At 38.4% G+C, this 19,442-nt stretch overlaps 1 protein-coding gene across 1 annotated transcript in view; it reads right to left on the bottom strand.

Annotated features, from left to right (window-relative positions):
- Window positions 1–19,442, bottom strand: part of ERCC6L2 (ERCC excision repair 6 like 2) — a 75,427-nt gene that overhangs the window by 43,834 nt on the left and 12,151 nt on the right. Inside the window, 6 exon segments of the mRNA XM_042447765.1 lie at window positions 1,719–1,838; window positions 3,251–3,364; window positions 7,186–7,326; window positions 11,952–12,159; window positions 13,826–13,987; window positions 15,119–15,312. Of these exon segments, the coding sequence (XP_042303699.1) occupies window positions 1,719–1,838; window positions 3,251–3,364; window positions 7,186–7,326; window positions 11,952–12,159; window positions 13,826–13,987; window positions 15,119–15,312 (939 nt within the window).

Genomic DNA, 19,442 nt, shown 5'->3' with positions numbered 1-19,442 from the left:
ATGGCAGTTAAAGTGATGACATACTGGATTATTTCTGCAGTGTGGATGCAGTCAGACAAAAATAAATAGGGGATGACAGATATTAAATAATTTTGAAATCCAGTAGTACATGCAAAATAAACATGCTACTGCCATGGTAATTCTTTTTCAGTATTGCTCAGTTTCTCAACTATACTGAAATACTGATGTAAGTTATGAACATACTTTTCAGAAGTAAAATAACCCAATTAAATATTTGAACACTAAAGTAAAATGTAGTTTGAAAAACTGCCCCTGAAATATTTTCATAACCTTCTCTTAGCTGAAGATTTGGCAGACTTGCTAAAATTAAAGCAAATCTCTTGAGGAAAAGAACATCTAATTAAAATATCTTCAATTACTGGTGACTTACTAGTTTCATTTTAAAAACATATCTGAAGTAGCACAGTATTTATAAAAACACAGACATTTGTATGAGAAATATAAGAAGAGGAATAAATATACAAATGAATAGAGGCAGTGTACCTCCTTCAAGGAAAAGACAACAAAATGAGTTGCCTTGGCAATATTCACATACATGGTTATTAGTGTTCGGTACTGGAAGGACTTATTTCACACTTTCTTGTAATCAGGGCTTTGCTCATCCAGTGGTACCTCTGCCTCTCCTCTGTGTTCCCACCTGCTCCTACTGTCAGAAATAAAACTGTAACCACAGAGGCTCTGGGAAACCAGATGCACAAAAAGGGTTTATGTGCTCTGGTTCTTTTCTCCTCAGATATTTTCCTTTGTATGTTCTTGTCCATTTTGCCTGGCCATCTTATCTACTGGAATGACTGATGGAAAGAAAGAGCAGAATCATATAGCTGGAAGGAGTGCCATAGGTCATCAGGATATAGAACAGGTTGAGTTTCCCTTATCGAAATGCTTGGGACCAGAAGTATTTGGGATTTTTATTTTATTTTTTTGAAATATTTGCATATATACAGTATAATGAAATATCTTGGAGATGGGTCCCAAGTCTAAACAAAAAAACTCATTTATGTTTCATATATATCTTATAAACATAGCCTGAAGGTAATTTTACACATAATATTTTAAAGTTTGAAATGAAATAAAGTTTTGTGTATACTAAGCCATCAGAAAGTAAAGGTGTCACTATCTCAACCACCATGTAGACAAACTCAACTTGTAATTGAGTTTGGAAATAATAGCTCTGTGTGTGTGTGACTACAACTCTCAGGATACCCCAGACAGGGATTCTGGGAATTGTAATCCAAAAGGCAACTCTTCCAAGCTCTAATTTACCTTGAACCAAACTTCTATACATTCACATTGAGCTCCCATGCAACTAAATGGCCTACTAATATATCAGGGTTACAGCATTCCATCATAACTGCTTTCTCAAATCACAGAACACTTGCAAAACAAAACAAAATCCACACCACAGGCCAAAAGAAAAGTGTAGTATCCATTTGACAACAGCGATAATTAGGTTACTGCCTGTACTTGCCAATTCTCACTCTAAAGACAATAAATTGGCATCAAAATGTATGCCAGTAGAAGAATATCCTGTCATTCATCACTAATAGTCTTAAACATAATTGGTATCTTGGAACTACATGATGAAATAATTTCAACAGGTGGACTTTCTTTCTCAAAGAAACTAATTTGTTAAACAAAAGGCATTCCAGATAATGTATTCCACACAAAACATATGCTACCCCCCCTTCATTTCTTACCTTCATTTTCCCACTATACTTTGGATCAGAAATAGTTTCAAAGGCTGCATCTTTACTAAGCTGCACAAAATCAGGAAATTTGGAAAACACTTCACTGCAAACCCTTGTGATGTGAGCCTCCTAAAATAAAATATAAATAGTGCAAAAGAAGTAATTCAAGTAGGTCACATTTTGACATATCTGTAATTAACATTGGAATAAAAACATCTGACAAAATATTCTTAGCAAATTATGAAATCCAAAACATTTTTAAAAATCATGTACAGCGTGCTGAGCCATACATGGGCGTGCCATATGGGGCTTTAACCTTACGTGGAAGGTAAGCCCCAGAAACAATAATAGTGCTTGCACCACCTGCAAATAATATACTAAACTCATGTCTTTATTTATTTATTTATTTATTTATTTAAATCCCATCTTTCTCCCTGGGACCAGCGCTCAACTGGGTGACCAGGTGCAAAGGGAGAAGCCTCTCCCTAGGAACAATTCTCAATACTTCTTCAACAGGGTGGAGAGGGGCACAGTTGGCTTCCCATTTTTCTTCCCAGCAAGAAAGACTCTCAACCTGAAAGGGGCAAAGGACTCTTTTGAAGAATCCACTCTGGATACTTCTCCCCTTCAATCTCCACAGCGCTTCAAGTTGCTCCCTACCCAAACACTGCTTCTTCTGCTACCTTTTATCTTAGTCTGTCCAAGAAAGAAAATAGGGATACCAGTATAGCTCCAACCTGCCAGCCAAGTCCCAGCAAAGCTCACAAAGCTGAGCAGGGCCCCAAATGTGAAATATCTTTTTTGCCACTGCTTCTCCCACATGATCACATGCTCTAACTCCTCACTCCTGTCAGTGTTGTGGGAGTGAGCTTGCATGGGCAGGTGAAGAGGGGAGATGCCACCATATGAAGTGATCAATGAGGCTGCGTGGTGGTTTTAAAGGACCCTGAAAAGAGGAGCTGCTGGTTCCCCTTGTTTTTCTCTGACTTTGACTGAAGGCCCGCCTGCCACCCCTTTTCCCTCACTGCCCCCTGGATCTTTTCACCACCTCCAGGGAGATGGCACAGCCCACTTTGGGAATCACTGCTCTAGTTGGAGAGCTTTGCATTAAGCAGGGAATTGAATTTAATTACCTATGGGGCACTTTTTGACTCTATGACTCTATTCACGTTCTACAACTCTATCTTCTGGCTGTATAAGCCATTAAAATATACATGATAGAGAGTAGGAAAAAGAGAATCAAAGTAGCAGATACAAAGGAAAAGAGCGGGACATGCGGGGGGGGGGGGGGGGGGGGGACAAAACCCAAGAAAAGAGCTGGGGATTGCTAACAGTCTCTTATAAACATGATTACGCTACTGGATGAAAGTGTTGGAAAATATACTTGATATTACATAAATGATGCTATATTTTATGAACAGTAAATTCTCAGAACAATTTTTAATAGATTAGACAACTAAAAAGACATTGAAATGAAAAAGTATCAGTAGGTTACTGCTTCTTCAAAATATTACTGGGCATGAAGACTTAAGGAAACTAACCTGTTGTTTACTAGTGTTGTCTGTCTGTAACAGGGCAGTATGGTTAGCAATCTTACGAAGGACTGTGAGGTAACTGAAATACAATGCCTGCACCGTTTCACCATGAGCATTTGTCTGTAGAAATATAAATAAATAATCTTTGAAAGATCAGAGGATTAAATCAGTTTACAATTGTTTCTCAGGAGATAAATATGTATCACCAAATCCATAGTTTTGGTGTCTACCCCCACCCCCAGTACATGATTCTGGAGTGAGAAGGAAAGCTTGAATTCTGAACTCAAAGTATAAATGAAATTCATAGGGTTGCCATAGGTTGACAGACAACTAGAAGGCACATAAACAAGCACACACATGATTTTCTGTCTCTCAGACCCTAGGGATCAGGCAGTTAAAAGACATTTTATTGATACAGAAATAAGCATCAAAGAAAAGCTGCTACTACTACTACTACTACTATTATTATTATTATTATTATTATTATTGTTATTATTATTTTATGATCTGTAGCTGCCATCACTTTGCTTTTCAGACTTTAAGATCATAACATATCCAGCAGCCGTTGCCTTATAAACACTGAAATCTTTCTACTCCAATACAGACCATACCAATTATGCTTAGACTATTATGCAATTTTCTATAATAATTATGCAAAATCAATTACATGCAAAACTAAGTGACTCAGATATGGATCTGCAGCTTACATGTCCTCCAGGAATTAAATACTTTTTAAAATCAGTGCCCTAAATCCATGCTAGTGCCAACTGGACAGACCCATTTAATCAATGGGATTTATGTATCTTGTGACCTACCACTTAAAATTTGATTCATTGAGAGTCTGCTCTAGTTAAGACTAGCAACTGGCTATAAGCCAGTGTTTTAAGCTTAAACAATGCTATCTTTACCTTAACATAAAATCTGAAAAATTCCAAGGGTGCGGAAAGACTTGATTTTAATTTGCTTTTTTTTTTTTTTTTTTTGTTTAAGGAGATGTTGTATTTACTTGTCTACACATGCATCAGAACAGACTTGCGCAAGAATGAAGTGGAAAAGAGCTAATGAAGCCCTGAGGTGACAGAATAGGTAGTAGCACTTCAGACTGTAGGTTGTACATGATTCAGAGAAAATAAGTTGCTTAACAACTGAATATATACATATAAAAAAATAAGTGGAATATCACAATGTTAATGCTCTCCTACATTTGAAAAAGCCATTGTAAGCAGAAACCCAGCCGACAAGCCAGTAAATCTTTCATGCTAGACTTGTGTGGGTTTTGTTTTTTTAAACTTTGAAAGCTTTGTACATAGGAGGCCATTCAAAATGGCAGCCAAACCTGCTCCTGAGATGGCACAGTCTGCTTTACCATCTCATTGTATTTTATGGACAGACTAGCTGGTCTTCCACACTGCAGAAATAAAGTAGTTTGACACCATTTTGGGATTGGTAGTTTGATGAGGTATTCAGCCTGGTCTGTCAGAGCAATGGTGCCTCAACAAACTACAAATCCCAGAATTCTGTAGGATAGTCATGGCAGTTAAAGTAGTATCAAACTGCTTTATTTCTGCAGTGTGAATACAGCCCAGGTCTTAGATTAGGATATGTAGTAAGAACTACATGAAAGGAATGTAGAACTAACATTACTCTAATAGCTCCACATCTTTGTGAAACTGAATGTGCATGAGATGTAAATCAGTGAAACGAGTGGGAACCGTAAAGTCTCCCAGTTTTTATGTAAGAGCACTGCCCAACCATAACTTCTCTAGCTCAGTACAAATATGCAACACAAACCCTCTTCTCTTCCCCCTCACCAACCAATGATGTTATCTGTTGAAAAACTGCAAGATTAAGTGGTATATTTTGATTACTTTAAGTGCCTTTTTAAGGATCTTGCATTATTTTGTGTTTATAACAAGATACAGTAGTCTGGTTTGTATAAGCATATATTCATTATAAATTAGAGCATTTACTACTGCACTGTAGACACTGTTATCTGACCAAGGATCAGTTGTCAATTCTTCTTACTCTCATTTGCTCTGATATGTTCCAGCACTGGCAAATCCTATGAGAAGCATGCCTTTCACTATCCCTGGTATCCATGCGATTCATGCCCTCCCCTCTTCCTGCTTCTCACCTATTACATACTGTTGGGTGCTGCTGCCCATATACAGAAAATGCCAAGAGGAGCAACAGTGTCAGCACTTGAGGGAGACTGATACCCAGAAATGTATACCTCATTTGGCCATTCAACCTATAAATTCTGGATGTCATGCCCCCTACAGAACTCCTAGCCCAGCTTTTCCTGTGGTACTAAGATAAAAAGCTGAAGATCAGTCAGTAACAAGGGAACACAGGAGCAGGGACAGGAGAAGAATTGTTCATCCCTGAGAGTGCTAGTGCTTAAAATGGCCAGAAGCCTAATGCTCAAATAAAGCACCTGAACAAATCTTGCCAAGAAAACCCTGTGATAGGTTGCAATAAGTCAAAAGTAACTTGAAGGCCCACAAACAACAAAAAATTAAACTGCTGATAATATTATAAATTACATTTACAATAGTTTTAAATATCTAAATAATTAAATGAATAAAAAACTACAGGACATCAGTTAAAATCCTGGTCTTCAGCACACATACAGTTGCTATAGGCAATGAGAACAGAAAAACTTTTGCCTACCAGTGGAAACTAAACAAAGAGGGTCAGACTAGTAGTCTTAGGCCTGTTACAGACTGCCAAAATAAAGCTGCTTCAGGTCTCTTTGGAGGTATGCTATTTAAATGATGCATGGGTCCGAAGAGTCCAGAGGTCGCGCCAAAGCCACACTCCATTCCTAAGCACTGGAGTGCAGCTTTGGTGCACCTTCCGGATTCTTAGGATGCATGCATCATTTAAACAGAATACCTTCAAAGAGACCCGAAGCAGCTTTATTTTGGCAGTCTGGAACAGGCCTTAGTTTCTTTTGTCATTACAGAGTGCGGCCTTACTAAATGGTGTAAGAGGAATACCGCATTCTTCACCTGCTGGCTCATACTCCTTTCTCACACCCTGTGAGTGTTAAGGGAACAAGATGAACAGAAGGAGAATATGTTTTGGGCCGGCATCTTACAGCTGTCACATGTTCTTGAAATAACTCAAAGCAGTGGGCTTTTAAGAAATGGAAAAGTGAAATGTTACTTTAAACAAAAATTACAATTATATGAGTAACTAACAAAAATGTTTGGGAACTAAAAGCAAGGCACTGAAGGCACTGCATTAACCTTTATTCAGTCAATGCATTAACCTCCGTCAGTCAATCTGAATGATAGTACAAACTATGGCAAAAACGAAGAAATGGAAGAAGAACCAACAAGAGGGTTTGAAGGAAGTTTCTTTGAACTGGCTAACTATGACTAGACATTATATCTGTGTTGAGTAAAAGGATATTATGGCATTTGAATATACTGATCCCCAGTACTCTTGCCCCCTTCAATGTATGAATTATATGAGTCACAGCATTAACATACTACCAGCTATTCTACATTTAATTGAAAAGTTATAAGTTATGAAAGTGTACGCTGTATTAAAATCAAAAAACATTGTAAAGACCACAGTACTTTTAAATACCATAACAATTCTATCCAAACACATAATAACAATCTTCTAAAATGTGACAGTTTCAGGATACTTAATGTCAATTACTTTTTGTGTAGCTCAACTCTCATGCTTATTAAGTCCAAATAATAATAATAATAATAATAAAAAGATTGAGTGAATTAAAGAACTGGGGAGTAGGGGGAAGATGATAGAGGGAGTGGATGTAAACATGTCCCATGCCCTTAACTGAACAATGTCTCTAACCCTTCATGTGCAAGAAGCCAGTGCAGAGGAGTAGGTCACTGCAGAATGGAGCATGTGTTACAATCAAACATGCTGCTAATAATAAGAAGAATTTTAAAAAATCTTACTTTGTAACAACAGTTCTTCCTTTTGCGGCCACTGTTGCAGTCACATGGTTTGCGTGCTTGTAACACTAAGTGTACATCCTCTGTTTCCAATACAGCCTTATAAACAGCTCTCTGGAACTCTGTCAGAGAACAGTACACCATCTGGCAAAATAATATGCAAAACAACATGGAACAAAGCACCCATACAAATGTTAAAATATTACAAACAACTACAACAAAACAGTGGGGTGGTATACAGTATTGTTATAAACACAGTGCAGTTCAATGGCCGTTCTGTTTTTGAAAAATAAAGAGGTGGACTTTAGGACTCTAAAACAAAGATTGTAGTCAGTTACTCTCTTATATTTAAGTTATTCAATCTGTTAAGAATATAAAAGATAAATTGTAACCTTCATTCTCTATTTGAGGCTGATACGAGCAGGACAATGAAAGAAAACTACTGAAATGCCTAACCATAAGACTAAAGATTCTGCATTGCTTAAAAGGTCTATTTGCCGTTCTTGGCACTAATTATAGCAGAGAACTAATGCAGACAGAGTGAATAAAAGGAAACAGTCAATTCTTTAGACTGACATTCTGAATTGGTGGTGTAGAAGGGAGGGGGTTCTGTACAGTGGTATGACAAACTTTATCCATCCTCTTAAAGACCATGGGTGGCATCTCCATGACATCTTTTGGTCTCAACCAGCAGGATACAGAAATCCCAAGATCACTTCTGAATTTAGACCACCCACAAAGCAGCAGCACCATGCTGTGCTGTAATAATCCAATGGTATCTTGAACATATACTCACATTATCAAGAGAATAGGGTAAAATAAAAGCTGCTAGATTAAAGGCAGCCGAGTGACATAGCTGTTAATCTTCTCTTTAGAAAGCAGAATCTGCTGCATTATTCCAAGCTTTGGCAGAAAGGCAGGTATAAACAAGGAGGGAAGAACAGCGGACTAATGTGTATCCTTATTGAAAGTATGTGAAACTGTGTGTTCTCTAAAATATATTCTTGTACTCATCAAAACATTCTAACCAAAATGAAAAGCATGCATTCTTTCATTATGGCGATGCCAAGCCCAGACAGTTTTCCTTTTAACAGCTCATAACTAGCTTCTTTTTTTTTTTACAATGAATCTATCAAAGAAATAGAGGTATGAGAGCAGAAGGTTTTCAGCCAAATCTACACAAAGCCAGTCCTTTTTTTTTAATAGAAATTTTGCATGTATATTGAAAAGCTAGAATAGGCAAATTCAGCTGTATATCTTATTTAAGCATTTAATTTCATAGCAGGCAAAAATAACAGAAAGTTATCTCGCTGTGTGCAAATGTCAAAAACAGACGTTTACCTAGAACCATTGTTCTTCAGCTGAGATTTAAGGGACTGTTCATACACAGATCACAACTGGTGCCTTCAGGAAATTCCTGGAAGACAGAAAGCCCTGGTCCCCCCCCCCCGTGTCCCGTGTATGGTAGCATGCCTTGTATGTATGCAAAGACTGTGACATAAAACATGTTTCAAATAATATGACCATAATCCTTCAGATGGTTTTCAACTGGGTTCCTTTAGAAAGGGCTGGGAATGGAAGAATCATGTCCATTGGCTGCAAACAATGGGACAACATAGCCATTCTAGCTGGTTCAAAAGATTTAGTCTGTCAGAAAGAGGACAAGTGTGAACTCTAGGGTTTCAGGAAGCACAATAATAGGTTGCATACCTGTGACTGTGAAGTGCTGTCTGCACAGAGCACCTTTGGAAACTTCTGGAATAGCTAAGCAAGATTTTTGGCAGTAGCTCAGCCCACCTCCAACCCTACCCCTCTATGTTCTTTCTCATTTATCTCAGTTCCCAAAGATGCCGCATAGCAGCATCCCAAACCCCAAAAATGTAGGACACACCTAAGGTGGATGGATTTGGGTGATTTCACAGATGACCACTCAAAGAAGCACAGTTACAGGTATGCAAGCTGTTCTTCTTTGTGGTCTCTGTAAATCACACAACTGAGAGATTAGCAAACTACCACATTAGGATGGCAGGAGTGTCACACTAGTACTCATACTTCCATAACTATAAACAAAAAGATTTATTATCCAAACAAAAGGGGACAGTTGTTACCAGAAAGAAACAGCAATCTTTTTAAACTTGAAAATAAGACTGCCCTCCAAAATGCTACCTTAGTTCTGGAACAGGCATCCAATCTGTAATGTGAAATAATTGTCAAGGGTTGAGACAACACAGCAACATGACAATCACTGTCCAGTAACACATCAGTAAGGAAAGCAGGAGAGGCAGCTAACACCCTGGCAGAATGGGGCTCAAATGTTGATGGGTGGCTCCTTCTTATCCATTTCATAGGCAAGGTCAATTGTTGAGTTAACCCATCTCAAGCAATGTTGAGGTGAAACTAGGAGTCCAAACCTTGAATCCGAATAACATATGAAAAGTATACTGTACTAGTCTTTCTTGAATTCCATTTTCTATCCACGTGGAATGCAAGAGCTCTACGGGCATCAAGACAATGGAGGACTCACTTGAAATCAGAAGTTGGGTTTTGCATAAATTCTGGCAGAACAATGTCCTGATTCAAATGAAATGCCGAAACCAGGGAGAAATGAAATATCTGGACATAGGACCACTTTGTCACAATAGAATCTCAGGTAAAACGGGGAACGCAAAGATCTCCAGACCGCCTCACCAAGGAGATCACTACCAAAAATGCAGTCTTCTAAGAAGTAGTCTCATGTCACAAGAAGCTATAGGTTCAAAGGGCTTCCTAGAAAGCTGTGAAAGAACCAACTCCAAACTCCAGGCTGGAGTGGGTCCCCTTACAGGAGGGTGGAGTTTTTTGTAGTCCTTTAGGAACTTCCTAAGTAGAGGATTCTGGCAGCAAGACAGACAGCCTCGAAGCTTCAGCTGTGAGGATGGGGCAGCCAAACAGCACTTCAGCAAAGACAAGGAGAAGACCAAATTCGAGAGGTATAGGAGGAAGTCCAAGATGTGCTAGATTCAAACCTGAGTTGGTGATAAGTGTACCGTGGATAAAAATGAAGTAACTTTGTTCCACCTATAATTGTAAGAAATTTGAGTGAAGAGTTTATGGGCTGTTCTGATAATTTGCCAAATTGGGTCAGATTAATCCAGGCAATCATCAAAGACAAATTCTCAAGCCACTAATTAGAGTTTCCAGGTCTGGCTGACAAACCCAACTGTCATGGATGGTCAGCAGGTCAGGTCAGAGGCAGGTGAATTTACAAGCCTTGAGCTAGATGAAGGAGAGGAGCAAACCAAGGTTGTCATGGCCACCACAGGATGATCAGAATGCCATCAACATGATCCTCCCATAATAGCTTTGCCACAACTCTTGTGATTAGGGGGAGAGGGAGAAAAACATATATCTGGCTGTTCCAGTGGAACAGGGATATGTTGCCTAGGGATCCCTTTCCCCGAGTTCTCGAACTGAGCCTTCAGTACTGCTTTTTCTGATGAGGTGCAAAGAGGCCCTCCTTTGGGATGTCTCATTGTCAAAAGATGTGGTAACTTCTTGGCATTAGACTTCCTTTTCTGTGTAAACTCCAACTTCTCGTCCGTACCCTTACTGAAGAGGCCAAATTCATGGAAGGGTTTGTCCTTGATAGTAGCTCTGCTTTGTGTGGAAAGGCCAGAGGAACGTAACCAGGCATGTCTCCGAAGAGCTACAGTGTCACCAGGACCTTCACTGAGCAATCAATGATGTGACATGCTGAATTAATCTGTTGGCCAGTGAGGGAGTAGGTTTCAGCTTGCAGGGCATTAGCCAGGTGCTTTTCTTCTTTCAGGAGTTTCTGAAAGAGGGGCAGAATCCTCTCTCAAAGATTCTGTTGATATGCCCCCATGCAGCCAAGTAGTTGGCACTGGACAGGGTTAGGACTAAGGCAGGGAAAAAAAATCTTTTCCATGAGATCTAGTTTATGGCCCTCCCTATCTTACATCATGGAGTGGGACCTCCAAGATATTTTCAACTGGGGAGCCTCAACAACAAAAGAATTCAGCTTCAGAATTCAACCAAGTTGAATCCAAATCTGAAACCCTATATTGATTTTCTTGGAACTGGATGGAATTGTTGAAGGAGATATTCAGGACTTCCAAGAGCTCTGAAAGAGGGAAGTCAGGAATGGGACTGAAGCAGGAGTTGGAACCTTAGACTGAATACACCTGTAAAGCAGGTCTACTGGCTCAACTTCATGTTGTTTAATTTGCAGGTCCAGTGTATTTCTGAAAAGCCCTCCACTCACCAAGTGGACAAGAGACTTAAGGAAAGAGAACAAAGTCCAACAAATTAACTGGCAGGGTCCTCTGCAAAGAAGTTCTCTTCCATCTGTAGTAACTGAGAACTTAGTAACTGGAATCCTGATGGAAGGCTACACTAAGTTAAGAATCTTTGGACAAGACTTCTGGTCACCCTGCCAACACATCCAATTTTCTAAAGTATTTTTTAAAAAGCCCTGCCTACAACTTTCACAGGTACATTCACTTCTTTGAGAGTACACTACACTACACTGAAGCCAATATTAACAACCAAGAGACAATCAATTTCACTAAATCCAACCCTATGTATTTTCTGAAGTGTGAATATGACAGCATTCCCATACTGACCGTCCCTGCCAGCGTCCCCATATTTGTCCATATGTGTAAAAGGATCATCCCGTGTTTAAAATGTCGGTTAGACAAATTGCACAAAATCCATATTTAAAGTCAATTAACAAATTTAATAAATAAATTGTAATTGATGGGTCTTACTCTATCTTCCTTCTTGGGTAACTGGTCATTGATAAGAGCCTTTGTACGCCTTAAGAAGTAGCCAGACATTTTTTTAGCTAGCCGTTGCATTGCCTTTCGACCAGTGGCTAGCTCTCTTTTAGTTGCAGTGTGCCTCTGGCCGTGCTCTACTGGATCAGAAAATTCTTTCTTAAATCGTGTTTCATTACCCAAAAGCCCAGGTACTGCCCTGAGAGAGAGAGAGAGAGAGAGAGAGAGAGAGAGAGAGAATGAGAACACATAGTGGAGATATTCAAGGTGTTACTATTTGTTTATGAGGCCCTGAACAGACCCCTTAAGACACCCTGTACTTTCTAAGGGGCAGGGCAGGGTAGTGCAACCTACTGAAAATCATTTTCCCAGGGTTCAAAGGAGGGCCTTCCCTGTTGCGATGCACACCATGCTGAATGATATTTCTACTGAATTTAGGTGAAATTAACTAAACTAACCATCAACTAAAGATTTCTTTGTTCTGGCATTTTCCTGCTTATTTTCCTAATTTTTAAAAACCCTATCTATCGTATGTGTTTCTTTATATAATACCATTCATGCATGAAGTGATTTACAAAGTACCAGGGTGAGCGATGCTATCCCATGATGATAATCTGTCAGGATAAGGCCCCATCTGGAATTTCAACTCAATCTTATTTTATTAAACAGCCTTTCACATGCCTGGGTCAATGTCATATAATTCATTTTTCCCTGGCTGTTAACACTGTCAATTACCACTGGTTTCGATTAATTATTCCTTTTAATTATTATTTTTATCAATTCATTTTACTATGTCTTGTTTTTAATGTAAACTGCTTTGGGATTTTTAAAGTAAAAAGCAGTACAGAAGTGTTATTATTTGTTTTTTATGATCTGCTTCAAATAAAAAACTAAATATATTTTTAAAGATTGCTAAATACATACCTCGATTCTTGGATCTGCTATGATGAAGCATGCATTAATATAGGAACTGAAGTCAGATTTTTAAAATGCAGCTTATTTGTCTATTGCTGTGGTCCATATGGTAATTAATTAATGCCACAGTGACAAGTAAGTTACAATGAATGCAGAGGTTAACTTCTGATCTATATAGGATTGCACTTTAAACCTCCATGCATATACCTCTTATATATTCATTTCTGGAGTTCTTTGCACACAGGTTTGTTAAAATTCATGAATATACTACAGGGAATTACATCAATGTGTTTTTTTTATGTTACATTCAATCAAAATGTAATACTAAAGCACTGATAAAACTAACATACCATTAATGATGGTTTCACTATGCAGCTGTCACATTAAAAATGGCTCCGAGGAACAACCCTCTATTAGCTGTACTGAACTGAAATTATGGTATCCGTCTTGCATGTTTACCACAGTAGGACAGTACCTACTACAATAACTAGAAAACATACAGTTACTGTAACTACTACTCCCATGAAAATCAGAAATACTGTAATTCTACCAGTTATCTCTAAACACAATTTCAGTAAAATCTGGATCAATAATGTACTGTGCATTGCATCTACCTCTACAGAACAAAAAAGGAAACATGCATTAGAATTTCCAGTAGTTTTGTTCACTATGCTGTTAAGAGCTATATCACATTCATCCAAATCTATGACCTCAGATATTACACATCGCACACTGATGAATGTATATTTGCTACTGCATAATATGTGACAGGAGTCATAGCTTTGTTCATTTCTATGAACTAGGAAATTGTAACATGTTTTCCATGGTCCCCTGCCTTATGGATCAGTAGAATGCAACACACAAGTATCATGTGCTTCCAAAACATTAGGGTGGCTTTAAATGCTACAAATATTTGGTCTCCTGTTCCAATACTAACTCTTTTCACTTACCAGTCCATGACACACCAAAGTTCCTTCATGTTGTTCTGTAGAATTGTCCCAGTAAGTCCAAGCCGAACCTTACATGTTAGAGCCTTCACTGTCTGGGTTATTTGAGCTTTTGGATTTTTGATTCTGTGCACTTCATCTACAATGACAGCTGACCACTCTAAGCTGTGAAATAAGGAATATTGACAGTTATCATAAATTTTATAAAACAGTGGCCTAAATCGAATTGCAGGAGACCTATTAAATCAACAGAAACATGGTAAGTGAACACTTATGTTTCATTGCTTCAATAGGTTTACTGTTGTTGAATTTAGGATAGCCAATGGTGAGGGGTACAAGGACTTCAGAGATCAACTACTGAATTAAAGTCAGAGGTGTTGAATGATTTATTCTGTTCATGGTAATCTAGCACATTCATTTAAAAAAAAATACTCTGAAGAATCAAATATAATAATCAAAACTTTAACGTTTTACATTTTGAAGAGCGCAGTCCTGTTTACACTGCTGAAAGATCTCTGAAAGAAGTGCCCTATATCAGACAACATTCATTCAAAAATAATCAAAGGAAGAAAAGAATTAACCAGGGGGACTTTTCTAGTCCAAATAAGCATATGTACTGTATAACTAAAGACTGAAACATTAGTTATTCTTTGTGATACTCAATTTTACAATACACTTGGCACATGTGGTCTCTATTGTTCTATATATATTGGTATAACTATAATTTTTGAAGACATGGTCAAATCCAATCAACGCTGTCAGCCAGTGGAATGGATATGATTGGCAGAATGGATTCTTTTTCCTGAACACCCCAAAATCTGCTCTAGAACACTGAAACATCCACTGGAGCAGATCAGAGATGTGCACAGGGAATGGAGGAGAGAAGAGAAGAAGGAATAATCAGATTAGAAGATAAGCTTGGAAAAGGTCTTCTTTCTGAATGACAACTCTGAGTTTGCCAGCCAGACAGGGGCCAATTTTATGGGGGCAGGGGGAGAACATGGGAGTTACAGTACAGTACAGTACAGTACAGTACAAAAAAGCAACTTTTCCAAGCTTTAAACAAAGGCATGTTTGTACAGTATTGGAGAGAATCCATTTTCATCTTATGGTCACTTAATAAGAACATAAATTCCACAGATTTCAATTGGCATTGTGGATGTAGTATTATATCTCTTATGTTCATGTTCTTTTCTTACCAAAAGTTTTCAAAAATTCACTATCCAGTTGGTTCACTATCTTAGGAAGTTAGAAAAAATACCCTCTGTAATCACCATAATTAGATAATTCCATTACCTGTTAAGCTCATCTAAAAAAAGGCGAAGTGTTTCATATGTTGTTAGTGCAATCTCACATTTTCCTTGCTTGATTCGATTCAGTTCATAGTCTTTTCTATTACCATGCAAAACTATAACCTTGAAATAGCCCCAGGTATCCAATTCATCTTTCCAATTATAAAGCACAGAAAGCGGTGACACAATCAAGAAAGTCTGAAAAGAAAAACATATGATACTGCTGCTGACTAACATAAAATACATCAGTATACAAAATTCCCACACATTCTGTTTGGTGAGGTATGAAAACCTACACTTTTCAATGGTCCAAGCAGAGAAAAGCAAAAGAGAAACCCAGAAAAATATTCTTCAGTAAGGTATAATAAGTAATTCAAAAACATGCAAATGTTGCCATTTTATAGTTGGCAAAGAGACTTTTGAGACCTGCCAGTTGACAGAACTCCCGATTTTTGCAGTCCAAAACAGATTACAAAGACAAGAAGTTAATCAGGCCATCAGGTGGCCAGCATTAAATGATCTGCCAAATAAATCTAGAAGACAAATTTCTAACTATAGGTTAGGAAGAATAAGAATCTCAAAAGAGTTGTGCTAGATCAGATCCAAGGTCTACTTAGTCCAGCATTTTGTGTCTCTCTAGAAGAAAGATCATATCAATTGTATATGATTTGATTAGATTTGTGATCCCCTTCTGTAGCCAAGGGTCTGATTAGGAGAATTTATATTATTATTGTTATTAGCTCAATATTGCAAGGGGGGTCTGCTACGATGGCCCTGCAGAACCTTCTCCCGTTGTGTCTACCAAGAGACCAGGGAATTCCAATAAATAGAGCTGAGACAGACTTCTAAAATTAATATCCAATTTATTTATAAGAGGAAAAACACACACAATTCACTAACACACTCTCACTCATACAAGGCTCAGGAAATCAAGAGTGGAAATAGGGAATAGTTCAAGGCAGTACTAGGGCTATACTTACTCCAGTAGGCTTCTTCAGGAGTCCAAATGGAATATAATAATAATAATAATAAATTTTATTTATATCCCGCCCTTCCATGGATATGATCAGGGCGAATATGATGGGGATGGCATGAGGCTCAGCCATAGAATGACTGGGCAGGAACCAGGAGTCAGGAGCCAGGTCAGGGTTCAAAGGGACATAGCTTCGCCCTGAAATCCAGACTGGCCCAGTGAACAGGAAAATCTGATTATACTTAAAGGCAAAATCTTGGCCTGTTACAGACGGCCAAAATAAAGCTGCTTCGGGTCTCTTTGGAGGTATGCTGTTTAAATGATGCATGCATCCTAAGAATCTGGAAGCTGCACCAAAGCTGCATTCCAGTGCCTAGGAATGGAGTGTGGCTTTGGCGCAACCTCCGGACTCTTAGGACCCATGCATCATTTAAATAGCATACCTCCAAAGAGACCCGAAGCAGCTTTATTTTGGCTGTCTGTAACAGGCCCTTGCTTCTGGAAAAGGTTCATGATGGTGAGAACAAAAGGTGTTTGGTTGCTTGGCCATTGTAAACAAAGGCTTTGCATTGTCTTGTTGAGGCAAAGTGGTCTGACAACAATGGCGGGAGAAGGTAGATGAGTTAAGTTAATCACTGGCTCATCAAGTATGAGACCTTTACTCTTGGAGGTGATGGTTTTCCCTTTAGCAACTCCCAAAACTTTCTGTGGGGAATTTCCAAAGTGTTGCTTTTCAGGGATCTTGTGAGGTTGACTCATCTGCCTACCTGACCCACTGCTTTCAGGATTATGGCTGCTAGTCTGGCAGGTCAGTCTGGAGTCAAGAAGGAACTCCACACACAGACTCCAAAATTTATTAAAATCCATATGTGGTAACACTTCCTCTTCATCCCATTTTGTTGTTCTGCCTTTAAATGGATTTCGACCCATGGCTGATGAGACATCTCCAAGACCCTCTGTCCTCCACTGCTCTGCTCAACTCCTGCAGACACATACTCCTGATCTCTTTAATAGAGTCCATCCATCTTGCACCCAGCCTTCCTCTCTTTCTACTCCCCTCTACCTTTCCCAGCATTACTGTTTTTTCCAATGATTCCTGCCTTCTCATGATGTGTCCAAAATATGGCAACCTGAGTTTTGTCATCTTGGCTTCTAGGGATATTTCTGTTTTGATCTGCTCTAGGACCCATTTGTTGGTCTTTTTAGCTGTCCATGGAATCCTTAGAAGTCTTCTCCACATTTCAAATGAGTTGATTTTCCTCCTATCCTCCTTCTTAAGTGTCCAGTTCGCAGATCCATACATGGCAATAGGGAATACAATGGCTTGTACAATTCTAACTTTTGTGCTCAGTTGTGTATCCTTTCATTTTAGGATCTTCCCTAGTTCTTTCATAGCTGTCCTTCCCATTCTTAATCTTCTTCTGATTTCCTGGCTATAATCTCCATTTCTATCAATGTTTGATCCCAGGTATGAGAATTCTTTTACTATTTCTATTTTTTGTTGTTGTTGTCTAATTCAAATTTGTGTAGGTTCTCTGTGGTCATTATTTTTGTTTTCTTTATGTTCAACAATAGGCGTGACTATGCATTTTCTTCCTTGATCCTTTTTTTAGTAGCTGTTCCAGGTCTTTGAGGTTTTCTGCTAGTATTATGGTTATCTCAGATTGTTGATATTCCTTCCTCTTATTTTCACTCCACCTTCTTCTGTGTCCAAGCTTGCTTTTCTTACAATATGTTCTGCATATAAGTTGAATAAGTAGGGTGATAAGATAGAGCCATGTCTGACTCCTTTGCCAAATGGGAACCATCCTGTTTCTCCATGTTCTGTTCTGACAGTAGTCTCTTGTCTTGAGTACAGATTACTCATCAAGACTATCAGATGTGTTGCCACTCCCATATCTTTAAGAGCATCCCATAGCCTTTCATGATCTGTGCAGTCAAAGGCTTTGCTATAGTCTATAAATCGCATGCTGATTTTCTTTTGGAATTCCCTAGTGCGCTCCATTCGCCAACTTATGTTTGCGATGTGGTCCCTGGTGTCTCTTCCTTTCCTGAACCCCGCTTGGACATCTGGGATTTGTCTCTCCATGTATGGTTGGAGTCTACATTGCAGAATTTGAGCATAATCTTGTTTGCATGGGATATTACTGCTATGGTTCTATAATTGTGGCAATCATTTGTCTCCTTTTTTGTGGATGGGGATGTATATTGATCGTTTCCAGTCTGTTGTTTTGTTTTCCATACCTGTTGACATATGTTAGTTAGCACTATAGTTGACTCTGTCAATGTGGATTGCAGCACCTCAATTGGAATATCATCTGTTCCTGATGACTTATTTTTCACCATTTCTCTTATTGCAGCTTCTATCTTGGTTTTTTTAGAATTCGAGATTCATCTTCAGATGGCTCTTCATTCCATGTGTCTTAATTCTGTCATCTCTTTTATATAGCTCTTCTGTGTATTGCATGCATTGTCTTTTTATTCCTTCCTGGTCTTGAATTGTGTTATTTTTATTGTCATAGAGCGTCTCAGTCCTTGGTTTAAACTTTCCTTTGATTTCCCTGATCTTGTGGAATAGATCTCTCGTTCTCCCCTTTTTGTTATCTTCTATTTTTCTGTGCTCCTCATTATAGTCATTTTCTTTATCTTTATGCATTAGCCGTTGTACTGTTGCATTCATAGGTCTTACCTTCTTCCTATCTCCTTTCTGTTTTGCTTCTCTTCTTTCCTTTATTGCTTGTAACGTTTTATCTGTCATTCATGGTTTCTTCTCCTTTTTTGCTCACTGAAAGTGTCTATCTGCATTCTTCTTTTATTATGTTCTTGGCTTCAGACCAAAGCTCTTTTGGTTCTTGATCAATTGTGCTTAGTAGTGCAAATCTGTTCCTTATACTGTTGATGAATTCGGTGTAGATATTGTTTAGATCATATTTTGGAATGGTGACTGGTTTTGTTTTCTTCTTCAGTTTTACTCTTATTACACAAACCATTAATGTTTAGTGAAAATAATTTTAGTTTACATTTTCCCATTAGTACACATTTAAATTATCTGTACATCTTCTCAGTTATGTCCCCTTAATTTTAATTTCCACTCCCTTCTATGCAGTGTCACCAGAAACTGCTCTCAACAGAAAAACAACAAGTTGTAGGACTCCAGTAAACATAAAAAAACATTCTGCAACAAAACATGAGCAATATTATCCCATGCTCAATCTGGTGACCAGTTTCCATCTGGTTAGCACAGGGGGTTTCAAAGGTAACATTAGGCTTTCTTATCTCTCTTTGTATGATCACTATGCAGCATTTCTGCTTAGTAGAGTAATTTGTGCAAATTATGTTGTTATACAATGCGTGA

This window comes from Sceloporus undulatus, chromosome 2 (genome assembly GCF_019175285.1).
Source record: "Sceloporus undulatus isolate JIND9_A2432 ecotype Alabama chromosome 2, SceUnd_v1.1, whole genome shotgun sequence".
In the NCBI taxonomy this organism is placed as follows: Eukaryota; Metazoa; Chordata; class Lepidosauria; order Squamata; family Phrynosomatidae; genus Sceloporus; species Sceloporus undulatus.
This window is presented reverse-complemented; position numbering and strand designations above follow the sequence as displayed.